This window comes from Kogia breviceps, chromosome 6, assembly GCF_026419965.1.
Source record: "Kogia breviceps isolate mKogBre1 chromosome 6, mKogBre1 haplotype 1, whole genome shotgun sequence".
Classification (NCBI taxonomy): domain Eukaryota; kingdom Metazoa; phylum Chordata; class Mammalia; order Artiodactyla; family Physeteridae; genus Kogia; species Kogia breviceps.
Genome location: NC_081315.1, coordinates 54,437,766 through 54,454,387, shown reverse-complemented (window position 1 = coordinate 54,454,387; position 16,622 = coordinate 54,437,766). Strand labels below are relative to the sequence as shown.

The 16,622-nt window shown below is 38.4% G+C and overlaps 1 protein-coding gene across 3 annotated transcripts in view; it reads left to right on the top strand.

Annotated features, from left to right (window-relative positions):
• Positions 1-16,622, top strand: part of ADAMTS3 (ADAM metallopeptidase with thrombospondin type 1 motif 3) — a 286,648-nt gene that overhangs the window by 232,618 nt on the left and 37,408 nt on the right. For 2 of the 3 annotated variants that reach the window (XM_059067187.2, XM_067035816.1), the window contains exon 6: positions 14,903-14,986. The exons of the other annotated variant lie outside the window; for it this stretch is intronic. In XM_059067187.2, the coding sequence (XP_058923170.1) occupies positions 14,903-14,986 (84 nt within the window). The remainder of the gene's footprint in view (positions 1-14,902; positions 14,987-16,622) is intronic. 3 annotated transcript variants of the gene reach the window in all.

Below are 16,622 nucleotides of genomic sequence, written 5' to 3'. Positions count from 1 at the left end.
CCCCTAGGTTCTTCAGAAACAATTTTTTTAGATTCCATATATATGTGTTAGCATACAGTATTTGTTTTTCTCTTTCTGACTTACTTCACTCTGTATGACAGTCTCTAGGTCCATCCACCTCACTACAAATAACTCAATTTCGTTTCTTTTTATGGCTGAGTAATATTCCATTGTATATATCTGCCACATCTTCTTTATCCATTCATCTGTTGAAGGACACTTTGGTTGATTCCATGTCCTCATTATTGTAAATAGAGCTGCAATGAACATTTTGGTACATGACTCTTTTTGAATTATGGTTTTCTCTGGGTATATGCCCAGTAGTGGGATTGCTGGGTCGTATGGTAGTTCTATTTTTAGTTTTTTAAGGAACCTCCATACTGGCTGTATCAATTTACATTCCCACCAACAGTGTGATAGGGTTCCCTTTTCTCCACACCCTCTCCAGCATTTATTGTTTGTAGATTTTTTGATGATGGCCATTCTAACCGGTGGGGGATATCTCATTGTAGTTTTGATTTGCATATCTCTAATGATTAATGATGGTGAGCATTCTTTCATGTGTCTGTTGGCAATCTGTATATCTTTGGAGAAATGTCTATTTAGGTCTTCTGCTCACTTTTGGATTGGGTTGTTTGTTTTTTTAATTTTGAGCTGCATAAGCTGCTTGTATATTTTGGAGATTAATCCTTTGTCAGTTGCTTCATTTGCAAATATTTTCTCCCATTCTGAGGGTTGTCTTTTCATCTTGTTTATGGTTTCCTTTGCTATGCAAAAGCTTTTAAGTTTCATTAGGTCCCATGTGTTTATTTTTGTTTTTATTTCCATTTATCTAGGAGGGGGGTCAAAAAGGATCTTGCTGTGATTTATGTCATAGAGTGTTTTGCCTATGTTTTCCTCTAAGAGTTTGATGGTATGTAGCCTTACATTTAGATCTTTAATCCATTCTGAGTTTATTTTTGTGTATGGTGTTAGGGAGTGTTCTAATTTCATTCTTTTACATGTAGCTGTCCAGTTTTCGCAGCACCACTTATTGAAGAGGCTGTCTTTTCTCCACTGTATATTCTTGCCTCCTTTATCAAAAATAAGGTGACCATATGTTCATGGGTTTATCTCTGGGCTTTCTATCCTGTTCCATTGATCTATATTTCTGTTTCTGTGCCAGTACCATACCGTCTTGATTACTGTAACTTTGTAGTACAGTCTGAAGTCAGGGATCCTGATTCCTCCAGCTCCGTTTTTCTTTCTCAAGATTGCTTTGGTTATTCAGGTTCTTTTGTGTTTTCAAACAAATTGTGAAGTTTTTTTGTTCTAGTTCTGTGAAAAATGCCAGTGGTAGTTTGATAGGGATTGCATTGAATCTGTAGATTGCTTTGGGTAGTAGAGTCATTTTCACAATGTTGATTTTTCCAATCCAAGAACATGGTATATCTCTACATCTATTTGTATCATCTTTAATATCTTTCACCAGTGTCTTATAATTTTCTGCATACAGGTCTTTCGTCTCCTTAGGTGAGTTTATTCGTAGATATTTTATTCTTTTTGTTGCAATGGTAAATGGGAGTGTTTTCTTAATTTCATCATTTCATCATTTCTTAATTTTTCATCATTAGTGTATAGCAGTGCAAGAGGTTTCTGTGCATTAATTTTGTATCCTGCTACTTTACCAAATTCATTGATTAGCTCTAGTAGTTTTCTGGTTGCATCTTTAGGATTCTCTATGTATAGTATCATGTCATCTGCAAACAGTGATAGCTTTACTTCTTCTTTTCCGATTTGGATTCTTTTTATTTCTTTTTCTTCACTGATTGCTTTGGCTAAAACTTCCAAAACTATGTTGAATATTGGTTGAGTGGGCAACCTTGTCTTGTTCCTGATCTTAATGGAAATGGTTTCAGTTTTTCACCATTGAGGATGATGTTGGCTATGGGTTTGTCATATATGGCCTTTATTGTGTTGAGGAAACTTCCCTCTGTGCCTACTTTATGGAGGGTTTTTATCATAAATTGGTGTTGAATTTTTTCGAAAGCTTTCTCTGCATCTATTGAGATGATCATATGGTTTTTCTCCCTCAATTTAATATGGTGTATCACGTTGACTGATTTGCGTATATTGAAGAATCCTTGCATTACTGGGATAAACCCAACTTGATCATAGTGTATAATCCTTTTAATTTGCTGTTGGATTCTGTTGGCTAGTATTTTGTTGAGGATTTTTGCATCTATGTTCATCAGTGATATTGGCCTGTAGTTTTCTGTCTTTGTGACGTATTTGTCTGGTTTTGGTATCAGGGTGATGGTGGCCTCATAGAATGAGTTTGGGAGTGCTCCTCCGTATGCTATATTTTTGAAGAGTTTTATAAGGATAGGTGTTAGCTCATCTCTAAATGTTTGATAGAATTCACCTGTGAAGCCATCTGGTCCTGGGCTTTGTTTGTTGGAAGATTTTTAATCACAGTTTCAATTTCAGTGCATGTGATTGGTCTGTTCATATTTTCTATTTCTTCCTGGTTCAGTCTCGGAAAGTTGTGCATTTCTAAGAATGTGTCCATTTCTTCCAGGTTGTCCATTTTATTGGCATAGAGTTGCTTGTAGTAATCTCTCATGGTCCTTTGTATTTCTGCAGTGTCATTTGCTACTTCTCCTTTTTCATTTCTAATTCTGTTGATTTGAGTCTTCTCCCTTTTTTTCTTGATAAGTCTGGCTAATGGTTTATCAATTTTGTTTATCTTCTCAAAGAACCAGCTTTAAGTTTTATTGATGTTTGCTATCATTTCCTTCATTTCATTTATTTCTGATCTCATTTTATGATTTCTTTCCTTCTGCTAACTTTGGGGATTTTTTTGTTCTTCTTTCTCTAAGTGCTTTAAGTGTAAGGTTAGGTTGTTTATTTGAGATGTTTCTTGTTTCTTAAGTTAGGATTGTATTGCTGTAAACTTTCTTCTTAGAACTGCTTTTGCTGCATCCCATAGGTTTTGAGTCATCGTGTTTTCATTGTCATTTGTTTCTAGGTGTTTTTTGATTTCCTCTTTGATTTCTTCAGTGATCTCTTGGTTATTAAGTAGTGTATTGTTTGGCCTTCATGTGTTTGTATTTCTGACAGATTTTTTCCTGTAATTGATATCTAGTCTCATAGCATTGTGGTCAGAAAAGATACTTGATATGATTTCAATTTTCTTAAATTTACCAAGGCTTGATTTGTGAGCCAAGATATGATCTATCCTGGAGAATGTTCCATGAACACTTGAGAAGAAAGTGTATTCTGTTGTTTATGGATGGAATGTCCTATAAATATCAATTAAGTCCATCTTGTTTAATGTATCATTTAAAGCTTGTGTTTCCTTATTTATTTTCATTTTGGATGATCAGTCCATTGGTGAAAGTGTGGTGTTAAAGTCCCCGACTATGACTGTGTTACTGTCAATTTCCCCTTTTATGGCTGTTAGTATTTGCCTTATGTATTGAGGTGCTCCTATGTTGGGTGCATAAATATTTACAATTGTTATATCTTCTTCATGGATCGATCCCTTGATCATTATGTAGTGTCCTTCTTTGTCTCTTGTAATACTCTTTGTTTTAAAGTCTATTTTGTCTAATATGAGAATTGCTACTCCAGCCTTCTTTTGATTACCATTTGCATGGAATATCTTTTTCCATCCCCTCACTTTCAGTCTGTATGTGTCCCTAGGTCTGAAGTGGGTCTCCTGTAGAAAGCATATACACGGGTGTTGTTTTTGTAACCATTCAGCCAACCTATGTCTTTTGTTTGGAGCACTTAATCCATTTACATTTAAGGTAATTTTCAATATGTATGTTCCTATTACCATTTTCTTAATTGTTTTGGGTTTGTTATTGTAGGTCTTTTCCTTCTCTTGTGTTTCCTGCCTAGAGAAATTCCTTTAGCATTTGTTGTAAAGCTGGTTTGGTGGTGCTGAATTCTCCTAGATTTGCTTGTTTGTAAAGCTTTTAATTTCTCCATCAAATCTGAATGAAATCCTTGCTGGGTAGGGTAATCTTGGTTGTAGGTTTTTCTCTTTCATCACTTTAAATATGTCCTGTCACTCCCTTCTGGCTTGCAGAGTTTCTGCTGAAAGATCAGCTGTTAACCTTGTGGGAATTCCCTTATGTGTTACTTGTTGTTTTTCCCTTGTTGCTTTTAATATTTGTTCTTTGTATTTAATTTTTGATCGTTTGATTAATATGTGTCTTGGCATGTTTCTTCTTGGATTTATCCTGTATGGGACTCTCTGTGCTTCCTGGACTTGATTAACTATTTCATTTCCCATATTAGGGAAGTTTTCAACTATAATCTCTTCAAATATTTTCTCAGTCCCTTTCTTTTTCTGTTTTTCTTCTGGGACCCCTATAATTTGAATTTTGCTGTGTTTAATGTTGTCCCAGAGATCCCTGAGACTGTCCTCAGTTCTTTTCATTCTTTTTTCTTTTTTTTGCTCTGCAGTACTTATTTCCACTATCTTATCTTCCAGGTCACTTATCCGTTCTTCTGCCTCAGTTATTCTGCTATTGATCCCTTCTAGAGAATTTTTAACTTCATTTATTGTGTTGTTCATCACTGTTTGTTTGCTCTTTAGTTCTTCTAGGTCCTTGTTAAATGTTTCCTGTATTTTTTCCATTCTATTTCCAAGACTTTGGATCATCTTTACTATCATCATTCTGAAATCTTTTTCAGGTAGACTGCCTATTTCCTCTTCATTTGTTAGGTCTGGTGGGTTTTTGCCTTGCTCCTTCATCTGCTGTGTGTTTCTCTGTCTTTTCATTTTGCTTATCTTACTGTGTTTGGGGTCTACTTTTTGCAGGCTGCAGGTTTGTAGTTCCCATTGTTTTTGGTGTCTGTCCTCAGTGGCTAAGTTTGGTTCAGTGGGTTGTGTAGGCTTCCTGGTGGAGGGGACTCGTTCCTGTGTTCTGGTGGATGAGGCTGGATCTTGTCTTTCTGTTGGGCAAGTCCACATCTGGTGGTGTGTTTTGGGGTGTCTGTGGCCTTATTATGATTTTAGGCAGCGTCTGTGCTAATGGATGGTGTTTTGTTCCTGTCTTGCTAGTTGTTTGGCATAGGGTGTCCAGCACTGTAGGTTTTGGTCCCTGAGTGGAGCTCTGTCTTGGTGTTGAGATGGATATCTCTGGGAGATTTTCGCCGTTTGATATTATGTGGAGCTGGGAGGTCTCTTGTGGACCAGTGTCCTGAAGTTGGCTCTCCCACCTCAGTGGCACAGCCATGATGCCTGGCTGAAGCACCAAAAGCCTATCCTCCACACAGCTCAGAATAAAAGGGAGGAAAAAAAGAAAGAAAGAAAGAAGATAAGATAAAATAAAATAAACCTATTAAAATAAAAAATAATTATTAAGAAAAAAAAATTGGTGCACTTCCCTGGTGGCGCAGTGGTTGAGAGTCTGCCTGCTGAGGTAGGGGATGTGGGTTCGTGCCCCAGTCCGGGAGGATCCCATGTGCTGCAGAGCGGCTGGGCCCATGAGCCATGGCAGCTGGGCCTGTGTGTCTGGAGCCTGTGCTCCGCAACGGGAGAGGCCACAATGGTGAGAGGCCCGTGTACTGCAAAAAAAAAAAAAAAAAAAAGCACCGACAGAACCCTAGTACAAATGGTAAAAGCTAAGCTATACAGGCAAAATCACACACAGAAGCATACACATACACACTCAGAAAAAGAGAAAGAGGGCAAACATATATATATATATATATATATATATATATATATATATATATATATATCATTGCTCCCAAAGCCCACCTCCTCAATTTGGGATGATTTGTTGTCTATTCAGGTATTCCACAGGTGCAGGGTACATCAAGTTGATTGTGGAGATTTAATCCACTGCTCCTGAGGCTGCTGGGAGAGATTGCCCTTTCTCTTCTTTGTTCGCACAGCTCCTGGGGTTCAGCTCTGGACTTGGCCCCGCCTCTGCACATAGGTCACCAGAGGGCGTCTGCTCTTAGCTCAGACAGGATGGGGTTAAAGGAGCAGCTGATTCGGGGGCTCTGATTCACTCAGCCCGGGGTAAGGGAGGGGTACGGATGCGGGGCGAGCCTGTGGCGGCAGAGGCCGGCGTGACGTTGCACCAGCCTGAGGCCCGCCATGTGTTCTTCCAGGGAAGTTGTCCCTGGATCCCGGGACCCTGGCAGTGGCGGGCTGCACAGGCTCCCGGGAGGGGAGGTGTGGAGAGTGACCTGTGCTCGCACACAGGCTTCTTGGTGGCGGCAGCAGCAGCCTTAGCGTTTCATGCCTGTCTCTGCAGTCCGTGCTAATAGCTGCGGCTCCTGCTCGTCTCTGGAGCTCGTTTAGGCGGTGCTCTGAATCCCCTCTCCTCGTGCACCCCGTAACAATGATCTCTTACCTCTTAGGCAGCTCCAGACTTTTTCCCGGACTCCCTCCCGGCTAGCTGTGGCACACTAGCCCCTTCAGGCTGTGTTCAAGCCACCGACCCCAGTCCTCTCCCTGGGATCTGACCTCCGAAGCCCAAGCTTCAGCTCCCACCCCCCGCCCGCCTCGGCGGGTGAGCAGACAAGCCTCTCGGGCTGGTGAGTGCTGGTCGGCACTGATCCTCTGTGCAGGAATCTCTCCACTTTGCCCTCTGCACCCCTGTGGCTGCACTCTCCTCCGTGGCTCCGAAGCTTCCCTTCTCCGCCACCCGCAGTCTCCGCCCGCAAAGGGGCTTCGAGTGTGTGAAAACCTTTCCTCCTTCACAGCCCCCTCCCACTGGTGCATGTCCCGTCCCTATTCTTTTGTCTCTGTTTTTTCTTTTTTCTTTTGCCCTACCGAGGCACATGGGGAGTTTCTTGCCTTTTGGGAGGTCTGAGGTCTTCTGCCAGCATTCAGTAGGTGTTCTGTAGGAGCTGTTCCACATGTAGATGTATTTCTGATGTATTTGTGGGGAGAAAGGTGATCTACGCATCTCACTCTTCCGCCATCTTGAAGCTCTCCTGTCCCTTTGATTTTAACTGAAAAATCAATAAAGAACGTTTTAACCCTGGTTTATTCCAACCTTTATTTTTCCAAGGGTCCTAAAACACAGAAAGGCTTTTTAGCTTACTAAGCGAATCGTCTTTCTCATTCTTGAAGAAAGAAGTCAGTTCTACCTGAGCTTTTGGTATGTTTCCACTGTTGCAAAGGCTGGAAGAGTCTGTAAGGTTTATAGCTGAATTGCCTATTCTTACTCCTCCCAAAGCTCCTTTGATGCTTAAGGGAAGTAAAAGCAAAATTAACTTAAAAGGAGAGCCCCACGCTTCTGGAAAACCACCATTTGACCCTGATAATCTGGAGAACTACCAAAATTGGCCCAAATTACCCAAATGAAAACATTTGCAAAAGTTTTAAGAGGTTGTGGTAGCAGTCCAACTGAATAGGACACATACTGAGCTGCCGGATGTGGAGGTGGAAGGAAGAGACAAGCGTGAGAGATGCCCACAGGACTTGGTGACAGACTATAATACTTGAAGAAGAAGAAGGAATCAAGATGGTTTCATCTTTAAGTGTGATAGAATATTGAGAGAAGACCAGGTTTTCTGGAGAGGGTGAGTATACTTTGTGATATATAGGTATACTTCCAAATAGATAGATCTGTTACCAGAGTTGAACAGATGGTTTTGAAGCATGAGGGAGGTGAATCAGTATGAGATATGTGGAATTCATCAAGCTATAGATATTGGTTGAATAAACAGCAGTGAATGAAATATTGCTGCAAAAAGTATGCGAGAAGAGGATTGAAAACAGAACATTGAGACACGCTGATGTGTGTGATAGGCAGCAAAAAAGGAGCTAATGTTGATAAAGAAATTGAATAGTATCATTGATGAACATAGTTGTAAACAGTACTAAATGCTACAAAATATTGTAGGTGGCTTATTTTTTCATGATGAAGGAAAATTGAGAATGTTAGTAAAAGAGGAAAAGGAACCTCAAGAAAGGGAGCGATTGAATATGGAAAATGGAGTCGATTTTTTGGAGCAAATGTCTTTAAGGAAGTGAGAAAGAGCCTAAGAAAATAGAGAGTTAGCACATCCTCTCTGACAGAAAGAACAAGACAGGCAAGGTGGTTGTGAACAGAGAATAGGCACTGATACCACACAGACTTACTGGAATTTTGGCTGTGCTAATCATTTGGGGGAAAAATTGTATAACTTCTCTGGGTCTCAGTCTCTTTTTTTTTTTTTTTTCCCAGTCTCTTTTTAAAGTGATGAAGATGTCTCCGTTGTAGGGTTTGAGCTTTCATGATAATAGAGGTTGAGCTTTTCTACCAGCTCTTCCCTTTGCCTGTATCACTTGTTCCCCAGAGACACACATGCCCATTTCCTTCTTGTCCACATGTGTCTCCTGGCTGTGACCCACCCCCAACCCCCAGTCTCAGGTAGCTTCTTCCTCTCCCTCTCATCCTCTATCTCATCACTCAAATTTATTTTTTTCATAGCACCCATGCCCATTAGAAATGACCTTATCTGCATGTCTTTTTGTGTGTGTGTGTGTGGTACGCGGGCCTCTCACTGTCGTGGCCTCTCCCGTTGCGGAGCACAGGCTCCGGACGCGCAGGCTCAGCGGCCATGGCTCACGGGCCCAGTCGCTCCGCGGCACGTGGGATCTTCCCGGACCGGGGCACGAACCCGTGTCCCCTGCATCGGCAGGCGGATTCTCAACCACTGCGCCACCAGGGAAGCCCTTGCATGTCTTTTTGTGTTTATTTATTTTTTCCATGCTTAGAGTTTATTTTACCTAATAGAATATACTCATGGTAAGAACAGAGATTCAAACTCATTTACTATTCAGTTCCCCACCTCTAGGAGCATTAGGCACAATTCAGTTCAGTAAATATTAGATAAGACAATTCATAAAAAGTAGTTATTAGGGGAAGGATAAATTAGGAGTTTGAAATTAACACACTGTTATATATAAAATAGATAACCAACAAGGACCTAGTATATAGCACAGAGAACTATATTCAATATCGTGTAATAACCCATAACGGAGAAGAATCTGAAGAAAGAGTATAACTGAGTCACTTTGCTGTACACCTGAAACTAACACAACATTGTAAATCAAGTATATTTCAATTTTTTTTAAGTTGTTATTATTAGTCTGAAATTGGAGGTGAGGGAAGACGAGTTTGACAGGTTAGGAGACAGCTATCTCCTCTGAGTAAAAAGAACATAGAGAACAGGACTGCAGATCCAAGCAGGTATGTGTTTGGAAATTTTAGCTCTACAAGGGATGGTTGTGGATAGAGTTATATAGTTTCCCAGTCCGTTACAGGATTCTTTTGTGTCCAGCCAAAATCACGCAGGCTATCTTGTCATTACTTCTTTGCGTTTAGGTAACCAGAAGTCTCTTTAAAAAAATTATACATGCATACCATTTATTTGCTTCTGTGTGAATAATATTACTAATGATGGCTAACAATTTTCATTTTTATATTTACAAGGCCCAGGCACTATTAATCACTGTACATATATGAGCTCATTTATTCCTCTCAGCAATTCTGTAAGGACAGTAGTATAATTATCCCATTTTGCAGATGAGAAAAGTGAGGCACAGAGACAAATAATATGCCCAAGGTCACAAAGCTAAAAGCAGACCCAAGCAGTTTGGCTGTGAAGCCCATGCCCCTTAACCACTGACCTATACTGCCTCTCAAGACCGCATCCACCCATCTGAAAGAAAAATTAATGTTGCTTTGTTGAAGCCAGACAAAGCTGTTTATCAGCAAGTCAGACAAAGCAGGTCAGATTGTCCTGCCAGGGAAATGTCCTGGGAGAAATTGTCCTGTCAGGGAACAAACCTGGAAGGAATTTTCCTTTCAAGGAAAGGAATACTTGATCAATCAAATCAAGTATTCCTAAAATCATTACCTTTTCTCCCCCCCTCCCTTTGGCAACCCCTTGCAATTTAAGATCATCTGAAAATTGAATTAATGTTCTGTTTACTCCTTTTTTCAGGTAATTTAATAAATACTCTGGGCTCAACCCTGAACACCTCATAGAAAATTTACCCATGCTCCACAGATTGGCTGACATGGTGAAAGGATACTCAGTTTTGCATAGATAAACTTGGATTTGCATTATATAGTGTCTAATACATAACTTCTTAGAATGTTTATGATTAATGCTTTGCTTACAACCTGAAACACTGGTTATAAATTTCAACCCATCTTTTTTTATTTGGTTTTTCCAGTGATCTACTCTAGCTCCTCTTTATTTTTTCCCAGTGTGTTTTTAGATTATATTGACCATCAAGAAATCCTTATTTGGAGTAAGTAGAGTCTAATTCCTCATTTTCTTAAAATTTACACGAAGGAAAATTATGAAAAGGAAGTGAAGTTTTTAAGTTATCTTTATCAGTATGCTTTCACATCAGTTTCTTATACTCAGGGGTAATGAATCACTCTTGATTATTCTAAAATTAGATCTGTTTTGCCTAGTGACAGGGCTGTGGTCTGCAGGTGTGTGGAAGTGTAGCAAGTTGGTAAAAACTACTGACTCTGGAGCCAGACCGCCTAGGTGTTAATCCTTTGCTTTGTGTGCTAACTGTGTGACCTTGGGCAAGGTACTTAACTTCTCTGAGCCCCAATTTCATTAGATGTAAAATGGAGATAATAGTATCTTTAATGCTGTCGCAAGGATTACTTGAATTAATATAGGTAAAGTATTTTGAACAGTGTCTGGAACCTGGAAAGATCTATGTAATGCTGTTTTCTCTGTTCTTGATTCTGCTATAACTTAGGAAAAAGTTGCTTTCCTCGTCACTAAGTGTTGTAAAAATGCTTTCTTAACAAAGATTATTTTCATTCATCTTGACAGATTCAAAAGATTAATTCAGTATGTTATGCTTTTAGGTCTTTCTGTATATCATTTATTGATTGTTAAAATTCGTGATTTAATTTAGAGCCAGATCATAAGCTTCTTTATGCCTCTTATGTAATGTCTTGATCAGATGACACTGAAAAACAATCTAAATAAAGATGTATGTCTTCAGTATTTTTCTTTGTTTTTAAGAGTCCAATGACTCAGTGTTTCCCTTGGGTTAGAATATTTTTAAATTCCTATTTAATTTTAAAGAAGTTAGTTTATTTATGTGTAAAGATCCAAAAAGGCAAGACATACCAACTGGTAGGTAAGTACATTCAGGTGTGAAAGCTGCTGCTCCTTCACCCGTCTCTAAAATGTGCATACTGCCATCTGCTGGAAAGAGCTTTTGTACAGCATTTGGAGAGTATTTTTGAAAAAAATTGTTGAACAATTTTTCCCATAATTTTTTTGATAATTTAAACTATATCTTTAATTCTATTGAGAGTAAATAAATGTACAGTATTATAAGACTTTTTGAATCCTTTTCAATGAAAACCAAGATGGGGGCAGTTGTGGTTTTTTGTTTGCTTAATTTTTTGTTTGTTTTTGTTTTTTCAGATAGATTGGAAAATACATTGACAAACCTTTAAAACTTTTTATATAGATAGGTAGAAGTGTTCTAATGTGTTTTGTATTTTGCTGAGGGCAGTTGTGTGGCATTTTGTTTGATTTGAATAGCAGCTGTGTGAAGCAGGCAGAGCAAGTACGAATATAATTTGCCAGTAACAAAACAGAGGCTCAGAGAGGTTAAGTGACCAACCCAAGGTCACTCAGTTTATCGGTGGAATAGTTGGGACCAGAATCCAGGTCTTTGAATATATCTAATCCTGAGGTGCTGATTATTTCTCCAACTCTTATCATATCCTATGTGTCTCAGAGCATAAAAACATTGCATCCTGTTATTGATAAGGTCTAGCAAGATGACAAGCAGTCAATTTATTATGTACATTTTTAAAGTGAATAATGTACAGGAAGCAACTTTTTTAAACCTTGAAAAGCAAAATAATAAATGATATCCCGTGCTTTGCACAATACAGACACCTATTTGTTGATTTACCACATTGGAAGAATATTTTCTCCTACATATAAATATTATTGCCTTATAGTTGATTATTTCGACCCCCAATAATTTAGTTATACTCTGGGACAGATTCACAAATAGGTGCCAGCTCAGAACATTCCATAACTGATTTTGGTTTCTCTGGAGTGTTTTGTTATCTAAGTAGCCTGGCATAATAGGGATTTTTGTTAAATAATACTTTTCTTTTGGTGAATGGTAAATTTGACTTTTTAAAAAGTGTCTTTTTATTTCATCATTTTATAACGTAATACTGCCACTGGGAACATGAATTTTGTGCATGATACTTTCTCGGCACTGTACTGATTTTAAAATTTACCAAATAAAAATGAATGTACCAATTTGGGGTACATTATGCTAGCTCAGATATCACAAGCTACTTGTTATGATTGCCAGCTCTCATTTTATGTTTCTAATAGTTTTCTGATATAGTTGTCTCCCATAACATTTAAAAGTGTTGCTGTCACTGCTCTATTGCCGTGGCTGTAAGGGCCTTCCTTCCCTCCGTCACCTCTCCTCAAGAAATTAATTCACTTCTTTCTATCTATTTTTCTTTAGTTTAAAATTTTATTGTTCCCCTATTTTGTGCCCTTACTAACATTGATTTGAACATTTTTTAATATTAAATGCACTTACGTTTCAGTTACATTACGTACATGTTAAAACTTTGTGTGTGAAGCCATGTTGCTAATTCAGAACAGCTGCCTTATGAGAAGTCTCTTGGAATGTCCATGAGTCTCTCTGGATGATTGTATTAGTGACAGACCCGGCTTCGGACTTTTACTTGTATTGGGACTATGATGCTAGAAATGTCTTATCAGATTATTAATCCAGAAGAAGAGGGGGATTGAATCTTCAATTAGGCAGTATGAGGCATGGAGTAAGATAGGAGAATCTGTCCATGGCCAAAAGGATCATAAGAAATCATAGCTTTTTGGCCAGCATTCAATTTTCCTTATAATGACCTGAAATCTTCCCCTTTAATAGTGTGAACCCATGGTTTTTAGTTTTATTTGCTGTAGATACGCAGAATAAATTGAACCCCGTTTCCACATGGTGGCTATTAGGTTTTATTTTCTATTTCCCACACTCTAATGTGCTTTATTTAATGTCCTTCTCACTCATAAAATTTTTGAGCGAGGTTCAGAAAGATGAAGACCACACAAGCAATGAAGGTCTTGAACCAAGACATCAACTGAGACTACTAGTGGCTTGTGTAAGGCTTTAGCCCCTGTACCCTCCCGCCATTTTTTATGTGACACATTTTCTAGGCTCCTTCCTCTTTGCTTAGAGAGGAGTCTGGATACATTCCTGTTTGTATACATCTCTTTTGTAAGACAGAACAGACAAAATGAACTCAATACTTCAGGTGTACAATGGCCTACAGCGGGACAGCTTGGGCATGAGCTACCAGCCTGCATACCTGTGCAACACAAGAGAGAATTGCAGATTTTTTTCACCCCTTGGCTTATCTTGAATAGGTATTAAATTGGGTCTCACCATTCTATGGGTGTGTGTGAGTTTGTAACTGTATAAATGTATAAAGAAATGTATTTTTCCACTATAAAAGGAGCCTAAATCTTTTCTTGTTAAACTATACTTTGTCCTCTTTAGTATATACTAGCTTCCCTAGATCTTTTACCTCCATCTTAGCTGTTCTTCCCTTTTTAGTTCCATCCAAAAATTCAGTAAGTATATGTTTAATCTACATTTAAGACCTTGATATTTTAAGGTGTTCTGTGTAGTCCCATTAGATTCCTGAAAAATTTCATTTGAGATTTCTTGGTCAGTGTGGCAAGAAATTCGTGAATTTCTTTTCTTAGAGCATTCTGTTATCCCTGAGTTATATTTCTTTTTAAGGTCTGTCTTTCCTCTGTAGGCTTTAAATTTGCTGTGCCTTCTGTCCAAACCTCCTGGATCTTAAGTTGAATTGAGGTTGGTTTTCCATCCCTCTTTTAGTTATTGTGACAAATGGTGGTTCCCTGTTTCTGAGAACAGCTAAGAACTTTGAAATGTAGCCAGATAACGCCACCTTTCCCATTTCTGCTAGCATTTGCCAACTTACTAAGCAATCTTTATTCACACCAATTTTGCACTAGTATAACCAGAAGGTATGTCTACTTTAGACTGCCAATAATTTACTGAGTGTTTTTGCATGTTAGCTAATCTCTACGGTCTTCATCTTCCTCATCTATATAAATCTGTGTTGGACTATGGCCTCTGAGGTTGCTTAAGTTCTAATATCTGTGATTTTAAAGTATACCAAATTACCTGTAGAAATTTTAATTTAACATTTAAAATTAAATAAAAAGCAGTGACTCAACTTTGCCTTTCTGAGCTATACCCAGGACTGGTATTATATGTACTTGTATAGTGATCTTAGTAATTCAGATATGGAAGGATTTCTTTACTGTAGGACTTCTAAATAATCGTTGCCTCAGCTGCCCCACTCCTGGGATGGGGAGGCGTTGGGAGGGCCACCCAGTTACTGGCCCACAGATAGACCACCACAGCTCCTGCACACGGGCTTCCCCAACCAGATTTAGCACACCTGATGGCAGCAGGGGCACCTGGAGGACATTCTTGCTCTTTTCCTCCACATGGTTGCAGCCACTCACAGCTGGCAGATGCTTGACCAGAGTCACCGTCTTGTGATGAATGTTATGTGTGGATCATAGCACACATGGACTTTTAACACCACAGTAGTTTAATGAAGCCCTTTTAAAGCATATTCTCTATGTTCATGGTCCTGTGGGCTTTACAAAATCAGTAATTCACATAGCCAAGAACTATTCCATAGTTAAAAGTAAATGATTTAATTTCAGACATCAGTTTAAACTAAGCTAAAAAAAAAGGGGACTGGACTCCTATATTTGGGATTACACAACCATACCCTAAATGTGCATCTCACGAAATCCTTTGTGTTGCCTTTCTTCAGGTAATTATCTACTTTGTTTCTAGGTGAATGAAATTTACCATGATGAGTCCCTGGGCGTGCATATAAATGTGGTTCTGGTGCGCATGATAATGCTGGGCTATGCAAAGGTAAAATGTCTTACTATGTGTCAACTGTGAACGTCAAGGACTGGATTAGCAAACAGATTAGATTGCTGAAGCCGTAACTAACATTCAATTTAGACATGTCTCACGTAGACCCCAGTTGCTCTGAACTGAGAGGAGAAAACTGCCCCAATGAATGGAGATCTCTAAATTTGAGTAGATAATGAATGATTTTTGTGCTGGTACTATTTGCTGTGTTTACCTCTGTCTTATGGAGTTGGAGATAATTATCCTGATTCTGACATGACTGTATGAATGAAAATGAATGGATACCATTATAAAAAAAAAGAATTTCCTTAATCTATCATCGTCATCAAATTTATGATTCATTTATTATTCCAAAACATCTATATTGAGTGCCTACTATGTGTCAGATGCTTTCTAGATGCTTCACATATATCTGTGAAGCAAACTAACCGAAATCCTTACCCTCTCATGATTTCTTGAAAACAATATGGGACATATGAGTCTTTTCGATTAAGAAAAGTGAAGCACACAGTGAATATATTTTTTTATTTAAAAAGGGCATTAATCTTTTTGAAAGCAAAATGTTGGGTAAAAATACATACAATAGGCATTTTTATGTAATGTAACTTTAGCTGGCTTTAAAATGACACTAGATGTGTCCCTGTCCTTGGAAATAATGGAATGGAGGAAGTGGTCTCTCCCTTTGAGGAGAAAACATAAGGGGAAGTGACTAACTTGGCAGCTTTCTTGATGTTTAAAATTACATGTCCCCCCTCCCATAATTAATCCTCCTGATTATGGAATACTAATGAAATTATGCATTTAGCAAACAGGAAAAAAATCCATGTGTTTGCATTTTATTATGTATGAAAACTTATCATTTCTGGTGAGAGGGTGTCATTGATCTTTAGTTTATCCCACAAACCTGACCTACTTTGTGTCTCCAACACTGAATGCTAGTCAGATCCAGATGGAAATGTTAACAGCCTTTAGTTGGTTATTAAATCATTTGTTTGGAGAAGTATGTGTTCAACTATAATAAACCAAACTTTTTCTTAAGAATGTAAACACTGATAAAAACATTTGCTTAAATGTAACAAAGCTCTCAGCGGGTCAGCCAAGTGGGGACTAATTTTGGTTTCCAAGTTCAATTTCTCATTCCATCAGAACTACTCAGGGAAGTATGGCTCCTGGGTTCTTGAAGGATGGGGCCTTTCCCTCTGAACTTTTAACTCCTGACAATAATGTGATAGTAGAAGCATTCAAAGGAATGTCAATCCATCTCTTGGAATTGCAGGATATGAGTACATCCCTCTTCATTGCTGTGAGGTTAAAAAAAAAGGGTAGGTTTTTTTTTCAGTGTGAGGTTTATATAATTTATAATTTGACTGTTCCTCAAATCAAAGATTCCACCAAAAAAAAAAAAAAAAAAAAAAAAAAAAAAAAAAAAAAAAAAAAAGATTCCACCAGCTTTGCCAGCTCACTGATGAACTTATATTCTTCCCATATGTTGATTAAGTTTGGACCCCCCCCCCAAAAAAAATTGAAACTGAAGATCTTTCACTTTAACATCTCTGGGAAAAAAAGTCTCATGCCCAAATCTTTCCATCTATCCTCTATTTTTGTTCTTAATATTTATGAAACTAAAAATCTA